This window comes from Dama dama, chromosome 31, assembly GCF_033118175.1.
Source record: "Dama dama isolate Ldn47 chromosome 31, ASM3311817v1, whole genome shotgun sequence".
NCBI classification, from domain to species: domain Eukaryota; kingdom Metazoa; phylum Chordata; class Mammalia; order Artiodactyla; family Cervidae; genus Dama; species Dama dama.
Genome location: NC_083711.1, coordinates 48,578,446 through 48,595,047, shown reverse-complemented (window position 1 = coordinate 48,595,047; position 16,602 = coordinate 48,578,446). Strand labels below are relative to the sequence as shown.

Genomic DNA, 16,602 nt, shown 5'->3' with positions numbered 1-16,602 from the left:
CTGAGAGTATAAAATGGCAAAACTACTTTGCAAAACTGGAAGTTTCCTGAATAGTTAAATATACACATACTCTATGACTCAGTATTACACTATACTAGATATTTCAAGAGAAAACATATCTACACAAAGACTTACAGAAGATTGGTTGTATCAGTTTTATTCATGGTTTTCAAAACCTGGAAATGACCAAATGTCCCTCAGCTAGTAAATACATGAACAAAACATGATCTATCCAAACTGAATTTTACTCAGCAATAAAAAAGCAAGCCAATTATATATATATATATATATATAAAACATGGATGAATCTCAAAGACCCTCTGCTGAATGAAAGAAGCCAGACTCAAAAGAGGATATGGTCCTATTTACATGGCATTCTGGAACAGGCAAAATTAACAAATGGTGGCAGAAAGCAGACAAGTGGTTGCCTGGAGCTGGGAAGGGTGAAGTAAGCTTTAACTAGGGCAGAGTAGGTTACAGGGTGAGGGAAATGTTCTTAATCTTGTTTCACAGGTGTACACATTTGTTAAACCTCATCTAATTATACACTTAAAATGGGTGCATTTTATTGCATGTAAATTATATGACAATGAAGTTCATTTTAAAAGTTTAAAAAAAAAAGCAAAACAAAATTAACTCCAATAGCCAAAATTAAGGAAAACCACTTAAACCAAACAAATACAGTCTTCAGTGACCCACTTGAGAGACTGAAGATTCCTAAGGTGCACTGTCTTTGTATTGTGTAACTTTCATATTGTATGCGTGTGTGCTAAGGTGTTTCTGTCATGTCTGACTCTGCAACACCTTGGACTGTAGCCCTCCAGGCTCCTCTGTCCATGGAATTCTCCAGGCAAGAACACTGGAGTGGGTAGCCATTCACTTCTCCAGGGATCTCCCCGACCCAGGGATTGAACTCAGGTCTCCCACACTTTTTATAGCAAAAATATAAGCTCACCAGACATGTTCCTTGGGTACTGATCTTGTCCTTCTCTTCTTACTTATTGCTCCTATGATTATTTTCTCTTCCTCCTGATTTTCTTACTCTATTTTTCAGCAGCTTTTATATATATTTTTTCAAATAGACATTTTAATGTAAGCGAAGTAATACAGATGATGCATGTGTAACATTTGAATCTCCCTGAGGTTTTTGTGTGTGTTAACAAATAGTTGCTAATCTTCTCCAAGATTTAGTGTTTTATTTTAAGAAATGGTGGACAGATGCAAAAAGAAAGCATGTTGGAAGGGAAAAAATAACTTTGTCATGGAACTCCACCCAACTGTTACACGATATAATGAAGGGTGAGAGATGGCCTGTGTCTGTAATACATGATTCCTTTGGCCATGGTTGGCATATTTATACCCCTGTTATTCATTTTAGAAGTTTTTACATAATCCCTAACCTACTCCTTAATACAAAATCATTCCTTAATACAGAAAACTCTGCCTGAATGAAGACATTTAAACTCAAGAAATGCTAAATGCTCCCATAAATCTTTTGGATATTTTGTATCAAATGCAGAGTGAGCATTTTATTATATTATAAAGAGAGGAAACAAACTGGGGGAAAATATTGTCACTAAATGTAATAAAGGGCTAATAGCCATAATAGAAAAGAATTCATACAAATTTATGAGAAAAAATAACAGTTCAATTGATAAATGGACTACATACACCTATGAATAATTTAAAAAATTAAACACCACCAAAGTAAACAGTATACAAAAAACTGTTTATGGTACTCCATGACGTTGGTCACATTTTTGTCGAGACAATAGTATACACAAGGAACTTAAATGTTCATCCCTTTGACATGTTTATCATCATCCTGAGAATTTATCTTCAGGAAATAATTTAAAAGAAAGGAAAAAATATATACCAGTTTATTAGTCATATGTCACTATAATATTAAAAATTGAAATGATCTAGACTTTGTGGCGCTAGTGGTAAAGAACCTGCCTGCCAACTCAGGAGATGTAAGGGGGTTTGATCCCTGGGTTGGGAAGATCCCCTGGAGGAGGAAATGGCAACCCACTCCAGTATTCTTGCCTGGAGAATCCTGTGGAAGGAGGAGCCTGGTGGGCCGAAGGGTGGGACATGACTGAAACAATGTAGCACACAGACATTCAGTAACAGAACCACTTGGTAACTTATGCTATATTATGCAGTTATTGCAACAAGTGGGCAACTGTCAGGACAAATCAGAATACATTTCATTTGCTATAATTACAGCTGTTTAAATTCTTATGTATTCACACAAAGAGTAAAAGGGAACATTAAAAAAAAAGACATTATTGATAGGTCAGGGAATTACTGATTTTGCTTTTTTGAAAAAGATAATTTATACAGATCTAAAATTGCCATAATATGGTTAGCACAAGGTTTTTAAAAATGTCAACAGGAAGCTCCTTCCTCTCTTAGTAACTGGCCCCTCCCCCTCTAGCCCTATGTTCCCCACCGCACCCCCCGCCCCTGGGGTTGGAACCAATCCTGGTGGCTCTACTTGGGCCTCATCTGAGGAGCCAGGTCCCGAAGATCCCAGGGTCACAGTAAGGGGATCCCACAGGGCTAGAGAGCCCCAGTGGTTGACTGGCTGGTATGATACAGTCAGCACTTCTGGCCCAGGTTTTCCAAGCATTGGCCAAGAATGCCAAGCTCTTCTGAAGGAGGCAATGACAGTGGGCTTGAGAATGATCTCCTTTTGTTGGTAACAGGGAAAAAAAAAAAAAGGCAACATGAACTTCAAAATGGAAAGGGTAAGAGAAAAAATAATTCAGACTGACGAACAGTAATCTCTGAATTGTTAAGATCCAGGAAAGGAAACCCCAAAGTCAGGATGGTTGTTCCCCTCAAGCTGGATCACTAAACTAAAAAAAGATTCCCAACCAGTGCAGGCTTAAATCAATAGAATTATTTCCAAGAGGCAGAATTTCAGGGAAGGTAGGGGAACATCAGTGTTCGCCTGACTTAGCCTCCACAACACGCACAGTATGTGGTTCTTTCGCATTTGTGGTAGAGCCTTCCCAGGAATGGTATATGGAATTTCAGTTTGCTGCACCTCCCATAATGCTGGAAAAAGTACATAGAAAACTAAAACCACCAAGGGAACACATGTTTCACCCTCAGGCTAAATGTCACTCTTTGGTGATTTTTTTCAACATTTAAAGTGGCCTCCACTTAAGGTTTATTTTCATCTGAATATAAACTCCAGGACGTCAAGTAGGTCAACCGCATCTTGTAATTTTCCCAACGTCCAGCCCCTGTCTAGGGATGTGACTATAACACCACTAAAAACACTGCCCTCAGAGAATTGCTTTACTTATTCTCTTACATTTTCCATTATCCTTTAAGGTCTCAATTATACTACAGATGGAGTAGGCTCTTGGCTCACCTAGAAATCTGACAGTCATTTACAACCATTTCTATAGAAAACACATGTTCTTTGAGGCGTGGGGAGAATGGTATGCCACGGCTTACTTGACATTTGTTAGTCCCTTAGCTCAGGGCACTCACAGCAGGTGCCTCGTTTATGACAAAACAGAACATAGCATTTCAAAGACTCTCTCTCTGAAGTCCAGTGGGAGTACTCTTTCCAACCCAGGGGAGGTCATTTTTTATTTAGGAAGCCATTCATAATTCAAGTGTTTGAAACCTCATGAGCAGCTGGATCTTTTAGAAGTCATAAGGGACCCATGTAAATCCATGGCTGATTCATGTCAATGTATGGCAAAAACCACTACAATATTGTAAAGTAATTAGCCTTCAACTAATAAAAATAAATGAAAAAAAAAAAGAAGTCATAAAGGGTGATAATGACTAACTTTTCATTTTCTGAGCCTCACTGTCATTTCATCAATAAAAGGATAGATGTATCAAGAACTGGAAGGAAATAGAGGCTTTAGCAACCAGCTCATTTTTCTGTGTCTCACTTCCCAATTCTCATGGACTCAATTCCTCTGGGCATAAAATATGCTTTTTGTTTTAACAGGAAAAAAGAAAAAAACCTTTCCAGAGGTTAAATAAGTGCAAAGTTCTTGACTGGAAATAAAAGTATAAGCACATACAAATTTAAAATATTCAAAGATCAGAAGTATGATGCATACAAGCAACTCCTTGTAGTGTTGACCAGAAACCATTTTGTTCTGTTTTTTTTCAAAATTTTTCAAATTTTTCTCTTTGTGTCCTTTTTGGTAAATTGTAAAAGAATTTGTTTTAGGTTCTATATTTTTATCAAACTTTGTCACACAGACTTTATGATGTAGGGAGCAATGATAATTGACTTATCTTGAAAGCTGAGTGGAATTCTTCACTTCATTGGGGTAAGACTCTATTAAATAATAGAAAAACTACCAAATCCACCATTCCTGATGATAATAAACAACAAGTTTTATCTAAGTCTTAACTTTAAGCAAAATATACTGAGGGAGATTTTATGAGAAGACTGGATAATAAAGGAAGGAAATAGAAAAAGCTGAATAAAAAGAGGGCCACAAAAGGGAACAGTTTTACTGTCTAGATGCTTGGGTTTACTTGATCACTCTCAGACATCTCCTCGCTAAGTGTAGATGGCTCCAGCAGCCTGAAACGTTCGTGTAGGGCTGGAAACGACCTGATCATGTTATACATCCTCACACGCAGCCTCAGTGGCATTGACGGCAGCACCTTCACTCTCCCAGTGGTGGACGACAACGACTTCAACACTTCGGAAGCTTTGCTCTGGAAGATTTTTGTTCTCACAGTGTAGAGGATAAAAATTTGCAATCCCTGGCAGACAGAATAAAAGTTTAATATTAGGTAAGTATTGAGACACAGAATCAGGGAAGGAATTGTATTTCACCCTGCCACCCCACCCTTCTTTGTGGCTGAGAACCGGAGTTTACCAGTCAGCAACCACTACGTACATTTTTTCTATGAAGGCTGAGGCAACGTTCTTGTCCTATTTGAAGAGCTGTATGTAAGTAATAGACTTAAGAGACCTGAGTTCAGGTCCCCATTTGCCACATGTTGGCTGTGCAAAGGACAGGCTTGTTTTCCTCCGGACACCAACCAATTCTGATACCAACTGGGTGTCCTACAATTCAATTCTGACACTAACTACTCAGAGTCTGCGTCAGACCCTACAGGCAAAGGGCTCAGTCCCACAGGAATGCCCTCATAATGGTGCCAGTCATGGGTATTAGGTCCCCAGGCGATCCACTCTTCTGTTCAACTTGACTACTGCCTCCCCACTTCAGGTTGGATAATTTGCTAGAAGGACTCACAGAACTCACGACAGAGCTTTACTTACTATTTTTATTATAAAGGATACAAGTCAGGAACAACCAGTCGGAAGAGATTACAGGGCAAGAGCATGGAGCTTCCATGGTCCCTCTGAGTGTATCACCCTCCCAGCACTTCAATCTGTTCACCAACTTGCAGGCTCTCCAAACCCCTTCATTTAGGGGCTTTTATAAAGGTTTCATTACACAGATGTGATCAATTAAATCATTAGCTGTTGGTGAATGACTCAATATCCAACCCTCCTCCCATCCCTGGAGGTTGGGGACTGGGCTGGAAGTTCCAAACTTCTAATCAAGCCTTGGTCTTTCTGGTGACCAGCTTCCATCCTGAAGCTATCTAGGGACCTCAGTCACTGGTCATCTTATTAGCATGCAGAAAACACTCATCACTCAGGGAGCCCAAAGATTAAAGGACCTGTGTGCCAGGAACTGAAGACAAAGACCAAATATTAATTTTAGTATACCACAGTAACTTTGTTCTTTTTTCTAATGTCTGTGATCTTCAGTTTCCTAACATGGGTAGATTGACCATGGGTTCCCTAATTCTTCTTACAGTTCTAATATTCTATGATTCTACATTTCTTGGATTTTTGGTAAAATAACTAGAAATTTGGTACATTTAAGGACAAAAAAAAATTTAAGCCACTTATATTCACTGCTTTTCTGTACTTTACATAAGAAGACCAAATATGCACAAGGAATTAAACCACAGAAGACTGAACACTATTTCCTATACATTTTCAAAATGTTTAGATCCACTTTTTGCATTCTTATTTATGAGACACATGCTTTTCATTCAATATTCATCATTTAATCCTTCTCATTTAGTCCTAATATCAACCCTATAAAATAAGGTTTATTACTCTATGTTACAGATAAGGAAACTACAGTTTAGATAAATTAAGTAACTTGCCTAAAATGAACACAACCAGTAATCAGTAGAGTCTGGGACTAACTATATGTTTGGCTCCAAAACTCCAATATCTCATACACTACTCTGCCTCTTGCTTGTAATATAAAGGTCATATAAAGTACATTATAGCATCTAAAAGACCCCTGATAATTCCTCATTAACATCCTTTGTGGAAAATAAATAACATCCATAGTTGAGTTGAGAGTATTGTACCAATGTTCATTTCTTGATTTTAACAATGTTATATAAGACATTATCATTGGGAAAAGCTAGGCAAAGAGTATAGGGGAACTCTGTACTGTCTTTGCAATTTCTTGTGTAAGACTATTTCAAAATATTAAAGCTATTTTAAAAAACCCATGGATGTCTCCCAGATTGATATCTACTAGGCCCCAAGACTTAAAAAGATTATTTCTAGAATCATATCATATGAATACCATTACAGGAGACTCCTGGTGCTATGGTTAGATAACTCCAAGAGTTTGACTAATAGGATCAATACATATTGGCAAGGGATACTATAGATTATTCTAAACCTAGAAGGAGCCTTCCAGGTGAACTAAGCTAGTTGTTCCTACTCCTTAGTATCCATAACAATCACTTGGGGCCCTTATTTAGCACGAAGATTTCTAGCTCTTACCTCACAGATTCTGACTGAGTAGGTAAGGGGTGAGGCTCAGGAATCAGCATTCTAACACATCATGTAAATTCTGATGTAGGCAATATTCAGGCCCACTTTGTAAAACACTGTGTTAATGTTAACAGCCCCACTTCATTTTATATTTTACATGCCTCACTCAGAAAGGTTGTGTGACTTTCCTAAAATCATATGAATCATTAATTGTAAAGCTGAAAGATAGCTTAAATCTCCTTGTAGTTCAATGCTCTTGCCAAATGACCGCCTTCAATTTTACCATAAAGTATTAACATTTTGTAATGAGTCTCTATTTTGTAATATGTCTCTCCTGTGCATAGAGGAGAAAATATCCTTGCCTAGACCTTCTTTTAGATACTTCTCTAAATTACCAGTCACTTTAGGTGACAATTCCATGATTCGGCTGGCAATCCCAGACTAAGCTTACACTACTTATTGTCCTTCTGGGGAGTTTCCTTTGGGTGTTGCAACCAGTAAAGGTCTGCCTCCTTATAGCCATTCAAATTTGGTGGCAGGCACACATCTACTGTTTTGTTTTGTTTTTTTGTTTGTTTTTTTTTAATTGAAAGATAATTGCTTTAGAAAATTTTGTTGTTTTCTGTCAAACCTCAACATGAATCAGCCATCAGTTCAGTTCAATTCAGTCACTCAGTCCTGTCCGACTCTTTGCGACCCCATGAATCGCAGCACACCAGGCCTCCCTGTCCATCACCAACTCCCAGAGTTTACTCAAACCCATGTCCATAAAGTCAGTGATGCCATCCAACCATCTCATCCTCTGTCATCCCCTTCTCCTCCTGCCCCCAATAGGTATACATATATCCCCTCCCTTTTGAAACATCTCTTGTTTAATGGAATTATTCTCAAAAAATGCCTGAGAGGGCTGCCTGGGATAGAGGGCGAGGTCCTACAAACATTAAACGTGGTGGCAGCAATTCAGACAGCCAAGCAGCTCCCCACACTGCACACAGCTCCCCACACTGCACACAGCTCCCCACACTTGAAGCTTGTAAGTAAATAATCCATGTGGATTGTATCAATGTCACTTTCCTGGGTGTTATCATATATATTATAGTCATATAAGACACTATCACTGGAGCTGGGTGAAGGCTACATAGGAACTCTCTGTACCATTTTTATAACTTCTTATGAGTTCAAAATTATTTCAAGAAATATTCTAAGGGGTGATATAAGAGTGAGAAGAACAAAAAATTCTGACCTGTCTCAGCTTTTTTTCCACAACATAAAATCTCAGTAAAGTCTGTACAATGTCAATGAAAAAAAAAAACAATTATTGCTAAGAATTAAATGCCAAGCTAATCTGGAATCCATGTGCCATGGTACCTAAAGAAAAATTATCAGCTAGAAAAGTCCTCATTAGTATTTACTAACTATCCATTAAACAATTACTCCAAAAACATACTATCATTAATGAGAAATTCATTAAAATTAAAAAGTCAAAATAACATGACATGCCAATATAGAAGGACTGGCAAAAGGCATTGGCGGTAATGTAAGCTGATGCAGCCACTGTGGTACACAGTATGGAGGTTCCTCAAAAAAACTAAATATAGAATGACCATACGATCAAGCAAGTTTCACTCCTGAGCATATAGCCAAAGGAAACAAAAACAATAATTCAAAAAGATATGTGCACCCGAATGTTCATTAACAACATTTACAATAGCCAAGATATGGAACAACCTAAAAAGAAGAGTACTTTAATTATACTGAAATATAAATTCACTCTGCCAGCTCAGAAAAGATGAAACTCCGTGTACTGATGGAAAAGCCCTTGTAATATATTTCATCAGAGCAAAAGGCAATGTTCACTACAGGAAGAGGCGCAGAATAAGAAGCACAGAGAGAAATTCCTGATCTTAAGGTAAGTCTTTCGATAATGCCTCCTTGTTTTATCTTAAACTTTTGACATTCCCCCCACATAATACATGGGCTTCCTGGTGGCTCAGTGGTAAAGACTGCACCTGCTAATGCAGGAGATGCGGATTCGATTGCTGGGGTAGGAAGATCCCCTGGAGAAGGAAACGGCAACCCACTCCAGTTCCAGTATTCTTGCCTGGGAAGTCCCATGGGCAGAGTAACCTGGCAGGCTACAGTCCACAGGATAACAAAGGAGTCAGACACAACTTAGGAGCTAAACAACAATAATACATAATACACAAATACGAATGAATAAAAACAAAAATGTTCTGAAGTCAAATGAAATTTTTTATTTTCAGTTACCATTTGGATTCATCTATATGATTATTTTTTCATGATGAAAATTAGAAGGTGACCATAATTCTTAATCTAAATTTTGAGCTTCTCACAGTGGATACTCACAAAATGTTAAGAGAATGGTTTCCAAAGAAGGAAAGAATATAAATTTTCAATTCAGATATTTTAAGCAAGTATGAATGACATTTTTAGAAGATTTATTATTTTAAATATATTCTTGAGATAAGACTCAAGAATAAAAGCATCTTCAGTCCTACACGTGACATCCTACGTATGTCACAAAAACAACTTCATAAGGTTCTGTTCCTTTCAAAGCAATTATTGCCAATTATTCTTCAATAAAGTTTTTTAAAAGTTAAATATTCATAAAATTTCAAAAAAGAGAGAAAGAAAAAATTCAGCCAACCCCACAGGGGTCCAGGCTCCAGGGACCAGAGCCACACTGACCATACTAGCCACGGTGAGGCTCCTTGGACCTGCTTCATGGGAGAGAAGGAAAGGAGGTGCTCGCCAGGCTAGCTGCTCAACAGAACCTCCTCTGCTTGGAGAAGGACTAACATGGTCCAGCTCTATTGCAATTATATTCCATGAACTCCAACTCAGGACAGGATGTAGTAGATAAGTTATAAAAACATTTTTCTTCCCCTTTCCTCAAAGTGCATTAAAAATAGAGTCACCTAGAGTTAACTAAGCAGTGACCTTCAGAGAGTTTTAAGATAAGAAAAGTTTGATCCAGGGTGGTACCATCTCTGCCACTGCATGTCTGTGACCTTCAGACTAATCCATACCATACCTGAGTTGTGTTTAAAAGGCAGAATATGTAGCTGAAGATCACCCTGATGTCATCATTATCAGTTAGCATTAAGTATGCCAGAATCCAGGTAATTCCAAAGACAACTGCAACGGATAATGTGCTAAGAATCTTCTTTAGGGATGAAACCTTCTTTGTGCTAAATAAGAGAAAGCAAGAAAGAAAATAGGGTTCAATTCAGGTTCTTACTTTTTAATATCATTGTTAACCTCCTATTGAAAATACATGTTCAGCTCCACATATACACTGTTCATTAAACAACATTATGCTTCAGGTAGAAAAACCTATGCCACCCTGGATAAAATATATGTATATGAAAAGAAAGAAAGAGACAGAAAGAAAGGAAGGAAGGAAGAGAAGGAAAGAAGACAAAACAATGATATCTGCTTAAAAGCTCAAGCATAAACACTTCCTTAAATACAGGCAAATTTCACAAAGAATCAACTTTTCCTTGGAATGAAATTTTATTTTAGTGATTATCACTACTGGATCAGTAATTCCTTTTTGGGGGATCTGGGACCTTTGCATGCTATAGGTTGATAAGCCTTTAAAGTGTAGCCTTTCCTGTCAGGCTGTCTATATTCCTGGTATCTGAGCTGGGCCTTATGACTTACTTTGATCAGTGGGACATCATCAGCATTTGTTTGGCAAACAGAGGCTTGAAAGCATTCTGCTCATCAGAGTATGCCTTTTCTTATTGCTCTTTAAAACCCTGAGAGTACTATGTTAAGAAACCTGGACTGGTTTTTAATGGACAGTGAGGCCACACGGAGCAGAGATAAGCTTCCCTAACCAAGTAGTTCCCACTCAATACCAATCAGCTACCAACATCAGCATGAAAGTGATGTCCTGGATTATCCACCAGCATTCAGACTGGCCCAGACCAAAACAACCACCTGACCAACACTCAAACGTACGACAAACAAACATCTGTCATGCTAAACTGCTAAGTTTGGGTATAATTTGTTATACAGCAAAACTGAACTGATACATAGAAGATAACTTGTTAAAAATTAAACTGTAACCCACTCTTCATTGTAATAAGTCAATTTAAGAACCATGGGCTGTCAGTCAAAATTTTGAAATGAATCTGTTTGATGGCTATGGCCTAAATGATACTGCTCTGTATAAAGGAAATTTAAGAATTCACAGTTAGGCTAACAAGACTTTACCAAAGCTTTCTTCACTGCTAAGAAACATGTTTGAATAAATGTAAGTGATAGTCTTTTCCCCATAGTTCCCCTCAATATAGGCTATCATCCATATAGGAAATATGATAATTACTCCTGACTGGTAAAGTACACATTGAAGATTACATTCATACTAATTATGATTGTTTTTCACCCATCTGTTCATACAAAATAGATCTATTTAGTGACCAACAAAGTTCACAGATATACTTACAGTAAGTCTACTTGGATTAAGCAGTCTTATAGAATTAAGCCTGAACTCATAGCTTCATTAGCACTGTGTTCTAACCAATTCATTCTGTAGGATATGGAAGTGGGAGGACTGTATGTGTTTAATAGTTTCTGTTCTTTGTCTCTCCAATCAAAGCTCTTTCTGGATATCAGTGATGACAATGAAAATACTTATTGAGGTCATAAAGGTTACAGAGTGGAATAATTAGTTCACAGGAAGTAATAAACCAGACAGTGCACACCCTATCTGCAGGGAATGTGGGCCCAATGTGGGTTCTAATTTTTTCCAAGAGGAAATATAATTTTTAAGTGAAATCTTTCAGCTTTTATGTTTGCAACTAATTTTCAAAAATTTAAAGTCATTATGTGATTCAGGCAATACATGTAAAATATAACCTACAGTTACCAGTTTGTGAAATGAAAATACAGTCACTGGCATCTCCTCACAACCCTCTCATATTTTTAATTATTCAAGTCTGATCTCATGAATATTTGGGACTGGGAGATAAAATTTTTTCCTTGATGCCTCTGGGTTTAGTTTTTAGTTAGGTTTATATAGCACAAAAGTAACTTAAGTAATGCAGTAGACTCACATTATAGTATCAATGCTGGAAGATGAGACGATCCACTTTCTGAGACAAAGTGTAAGAAAAAAATCTGTGCTGCAAACCACATATTCTTGCATTTTCCTGGAGTCTGAAATCTCTTCCAGGAGCAGTGAATGTATTACTGTGCTATATTAGGTACTATATGAACCATGCCTGACAACTTCTCATTCACTGGGAATCTTACCTTGTCAGATTCTGATTATTCTTCCACAGTACTTTGATTACAATGATAATAAACATAACAATGTTGCTGATGAGGATAAGGGTCACAGGTACAATGAATGACCACAACAATGGACTTGCTATCAAACCACTGCTTCCTTGAGTTGCCAGCCAGCAGCTGTGGAGAGAAAAGAAATGATTTCAGCAAACTAAAAAAAGTATACAAACTCTTTTCTATGTTGTTCACACTACTGACATTCACTTGGCTGAAAGATCTGCTAAAAGTCAGTAACCCTTTGCCTTATATATATATATTGGAGATGATTTTCAAGAATTCAACTGACTATAAAAATGAAATCCATTGATTCTGCCAAATTTCTCTGTGAGACTGTATGGTCTAGTGGAAAGAAAGTGGACTTCTGAGTCAGGCAGTCCTAAATTTAAATGTCCCTCTCTGTCACTTACAAGCTGTTTGATGTTAAGTAAATTATTATTTTATTTTATATTTGAATATGTAACACACTCAGATGGCTCAAAATTTTAAAGGTACAAATTATCACAGAGAGACAAGACCCTTCCTACAACTATCTCTGGTCACCTAGTTTTTATCTCTGGTGGTATTCACTGTTTCTTATGTATTCTTCTAGAGTTAGGCTATGCATACACTGGCAAAGGTGTACATTTTCCTGATTCTGAAGCAGATGATAACATATGATACTTCTTACTTTACTTAAAAACATATCTTGGAGATTATTCCATATCAGAATATAAAAGATTATCCTCATGATTTTCACAGCTGCATATTATTCCATTATTTCATTATACCATAAATTATTTAAACTGTCTCATGCATAGACATTTTTTAGAGTTTAATGATTAAAGTTATTTGATTAGCTCTTTCATCTTACTGCATCTGTTTTTGTGTTGTTATTTTTTTATTTCTGACTGTGCTGACTGCTGGGTCTCGGTTGCTATGTGGGCTTTTTCTCGATACAGAGGGCAGGGCTGCTCTCCTGCTGCCATATGTGGGCCCCTCACTGTGGTGGGTCCTCCTGTCTCAGAGCACGTACTCCGGGCACGCGGGCTTCAGCGGTTGCAGCCACGGGCTCAGCGGTTGCAGCCACGGGCTCAGCAGTTGCTGCTCCCGGGCTCTGGAGCACAGGCTCTATAGATGTGGTGCACAGATGTAGTTGCTCTGCAATATGTGGGGTTCTCCAGACAAGGGATTGAACCCATGTCTCCTGCCTTGGGAGACAGATTCTTTACCAAGTGACAGATTCTTTACCACTGAGTCACCAGGGAAGCCCTCATCGCATCTGTTTTTGTCTTTTCGTTATTGTTGGTGGCAGGTTTGGTGGCATATTTTTCCTAATTTATGAAATGCAGTAATCATCTCCTGGCATTGTTTTAAGAATAAATTCATTCATTTAATAAGTGTTTATACAGTACATGCTATGTGCCACCTTGTTCTAGATACCAAGATATTAACAGTGAATGAAATACCAAAATTCCTTTCTTCAGTGAAGTTATTCTGGTACAGGAAAAATAAATAAAACTGATGCATTAATAAAATATATACTATATATCAGATGTTAACAAGTGCTGTGGAGAAAAATAAAACAGGTCGTGAGGGTAGTTACTACCATGTATATGTGTATCTGTGTGTGTTGCATAGGGGAATTGGGAAGGAAGAGTTTCATTTTAAATAGAGTGATCAGGAAAACCCTTATGGAAAAAAAATATTTGAGTAAAAATCTGAAGTAGATGAAGGGGAAGGGTGCTCTCGGCAAAGGGAACAGCAAGTACAAAGGCTCTGAGCTGAGAGCTTAAGGAACAGGTAAGCGGCCAGCGTGGCCGGAATAGAGTAATGTAAGCAGATGGGATTAGTAAAAAGACGCAAATTATGTCTGGGCTTTATAGGTGACTGAATGTACTCTTGGCGACAAAGAGAAACTTGACATGATCTGTCTCTAGTGTTTAAAGTGTTATTTTAGATGCAGGGATAACAGAAGAGCGCACCCAAAAGGAGGAAGTTGGCCAGGAGTCCACTGCAGCAGTCTGATGGCCTAGACCCAGGAAGAGGAGATGCCAAGAAGTAGTCTGATTCCAGATATAGTTAAAAGCAAAGCAAAAGGATCTAGCGATAGGTTAGAAGAGAGACATAGGAGAGTTACAAGTGACTCCAAAGCTTTTGGCTGGAGTACCTGGAAGATGGAGTTACCCCCAACTGAGCAGGGGAAGATGATGGATGGGAAGAGCAAGTTTGGGAAGGAAACCCAGGAGATGCACCACCCACTTCTCCCAGTCATGGGAAAGTGTCAGGAAGAAAATGGGGTATTAATGAAGTAATGTGAGAAGCCCTGGCACATATTTGGCAATCAGTTAATTTATGTTTTCTGCAGGTAAAACACCATTATTATACATGTTAAAGTATTTCTAAGTTGTTTTGCACTGGAATGTTGCTACAATTTAAATTATTAGAAATTATTTGTTTTTCAGTTTACTTTCATTTTATTAATTTTTATTGAAGTAAGTTTATTATTTTTTATTCTTTTTTGGGGGTATAGTTGCTTTACAATATTGTGTTGGCTTCTGCTGTACAATGAAGTGAATCAGCTATATGTTTATATCTTCCCTTCCCTCTTGGACCTCCCTCCCATCCCCCATCCCACCCATCTAGGTCAGAAATCATTATTTCTAAGAATGACTTAAGAGGAAATTGTGATGATATTCAGATCTCTGTCATGAATTTTAAAAGTGAAAAGGAGTGCTTACAGTCCATTAGTAGATAAATTTGGTCCAACCTTAAGTAAAATGGTGAGAAAGAGCAAAACTTATCTTCAGGGTTTTTGGCTTTCCTGTCCTTTCATCTGTAACCAAAGGACAACCCCCCTCCCCCACCCCCCCATCCCCAACCTCACAATCCCCTACACAGAAGAAACAGAAGGGCACTAGGCTAAGAATTTAATAAAATCCTACTGAGAGGTACTGTAAAATCTCAAGATACTTCTTTGGTGACTAAACAAGTGGCCATCAAAGTTTTAAATTAAAAAGATGGACAGATTTCTGACCCAAGCAGCCTAGAGAAACACAGTTTAAAAGAGGATAGGCTAGAGAAAGAAAATGAACATCCAGCTCTATTGGATAAAGACAGACTTGTGAGTTACGAAACCATTAAGACAAAGATTTATCTTTGTCTCTTTGAGTCTTGAGTTGTTTAAACTTTAGATAACATGATTTCTAAGAATCACTGTTTGTACTTTTATTGTGTGTGTGTGTCTGTGGGTGGGGGTGTGTGTGTGTGTGTGTATGCATACAAATGTCTATGAGGGCCTCAGTTACCTCACAGAGATTGGGAGACCTGGGCGGGGAATAGGCTGGGACGCCCGAGGCCGTGAAGAGGTGTGCCTGAGGAAGAGGTACCTCCTCCCCTCCCGCATCTTCCATGTTACTTGGAGAGATAGTCATTATCGATTTGTTCTCACGAGCCTCTCTTTAGTTATTCTGAAACTAGTAACTCAGATTTTGAGACTGCTGAGAAGACAGGTGGATTCTACATGGAGACTAATCCTTGTAGGAATGGGATTTCTAGAATTAAGATTAGGGTCACAAGCTCCAAGGTGAATCTGACGAACGGCTATGAACCTGAGGTCTGAAGAGCATTATAGGTGAACCTCAAATGAAGCATTTAACTCCCTGGTGATTCTGTCATGAAACATGGGGAAAGAGAGCTATAGCAGATAGAGCATAGCTTCCAGAAAATTCTCCCTCAAGCATCATAATGTCCCAATGGTTACTATAACCCTTCAGGAAAGTCTGAAACAGCCTACATGGTGGGACAGAGATCTGGGGGATAGAGCGTTAAGCAGGAGCATGGCCTGTCCTGCAGTCACCCCTTGGTTGGGTCCTGGCAGAAGTAGCAGTACGTCAAGGGAACTGGGGTAGGGATTTCAGACATGACTGGTACAACTGGGAGCCACGGTTGGGGGACAGGGAGTACGGTATATTGAGAAGCAACTTCTGGGAGCATGACTCAAGAAAACCCAAAAAAGTCCTTCCTCTTTCTAAATATATCCTGAAGAAATGTGAACCTCGATGCATGTGTACCGGGTAGAAAGGGAGGATAAGGGTCCAAGATGACGCTGATATTCATGTTACACATCCTTTCCTTTCCTCCCAACTCTTATTTTCAGTTGCCAGCATCTTGCCTAACATCTAATACTGTACTCGGGAAAGAATCTGCTCCCAGTTCTTTACAGCTCAGTGTGAATAAATTTAAGACAGCAGGCCTCTTTCTACTGAAGACTTCTATAGGCGTGGGTCTAACTCTGTGGCTCAGTTAGGGTGGGAAATTAATAATAATGCAATTTGAGTGAATTACCTCTCCCATAAGATATCTGCATCTTACGCTTGATCTTCAATTGTGGAATTAAAAATTTAAAATTCATCAAAGGATATTTAATCTCAATTAAATGGAAAAAAAATAGTGTCTGGGGCATGTGGCTGCTAAAGTCAAGC

General features: G+C 38.3%; 1 protein-coding gene across 2 annotated transcripts in view; it reads right to left on the bottom strand.

Annotated features, from left to right (window-relative positions):
• Positions 1-303: 303 nt before the first annotated feature.
• ADGRG7 (adhesion G protein-coupled receptor G7) overlaps positions 304-16,602 on the bottom strand; it is a 59,937-nt gene continuing 43,638 nt past the window's right edge. For both annotated transcript variants that reach the window (XM_061134368.1, XM_061134369.1), the window contains 3 exons: positions 12,107-12,262; positions 9,876-10,032; positions 304-4,761 (listed from right to left, as the gene is read on the bottom strand). In XM_061134368.1, the coding sequence (XP_060990351.1) occupies positions 4,510-4,761; positions 9,876-10,032; positions 12,107-12,262 (565 nt within the window). In that variant the 3' untranslated portion in view covers positions 304-4,509. The remainder of the gene's footprint in view (positions 4,762-9,875; positions 10,033-12,106; positions 12,263-16,602) is intronic.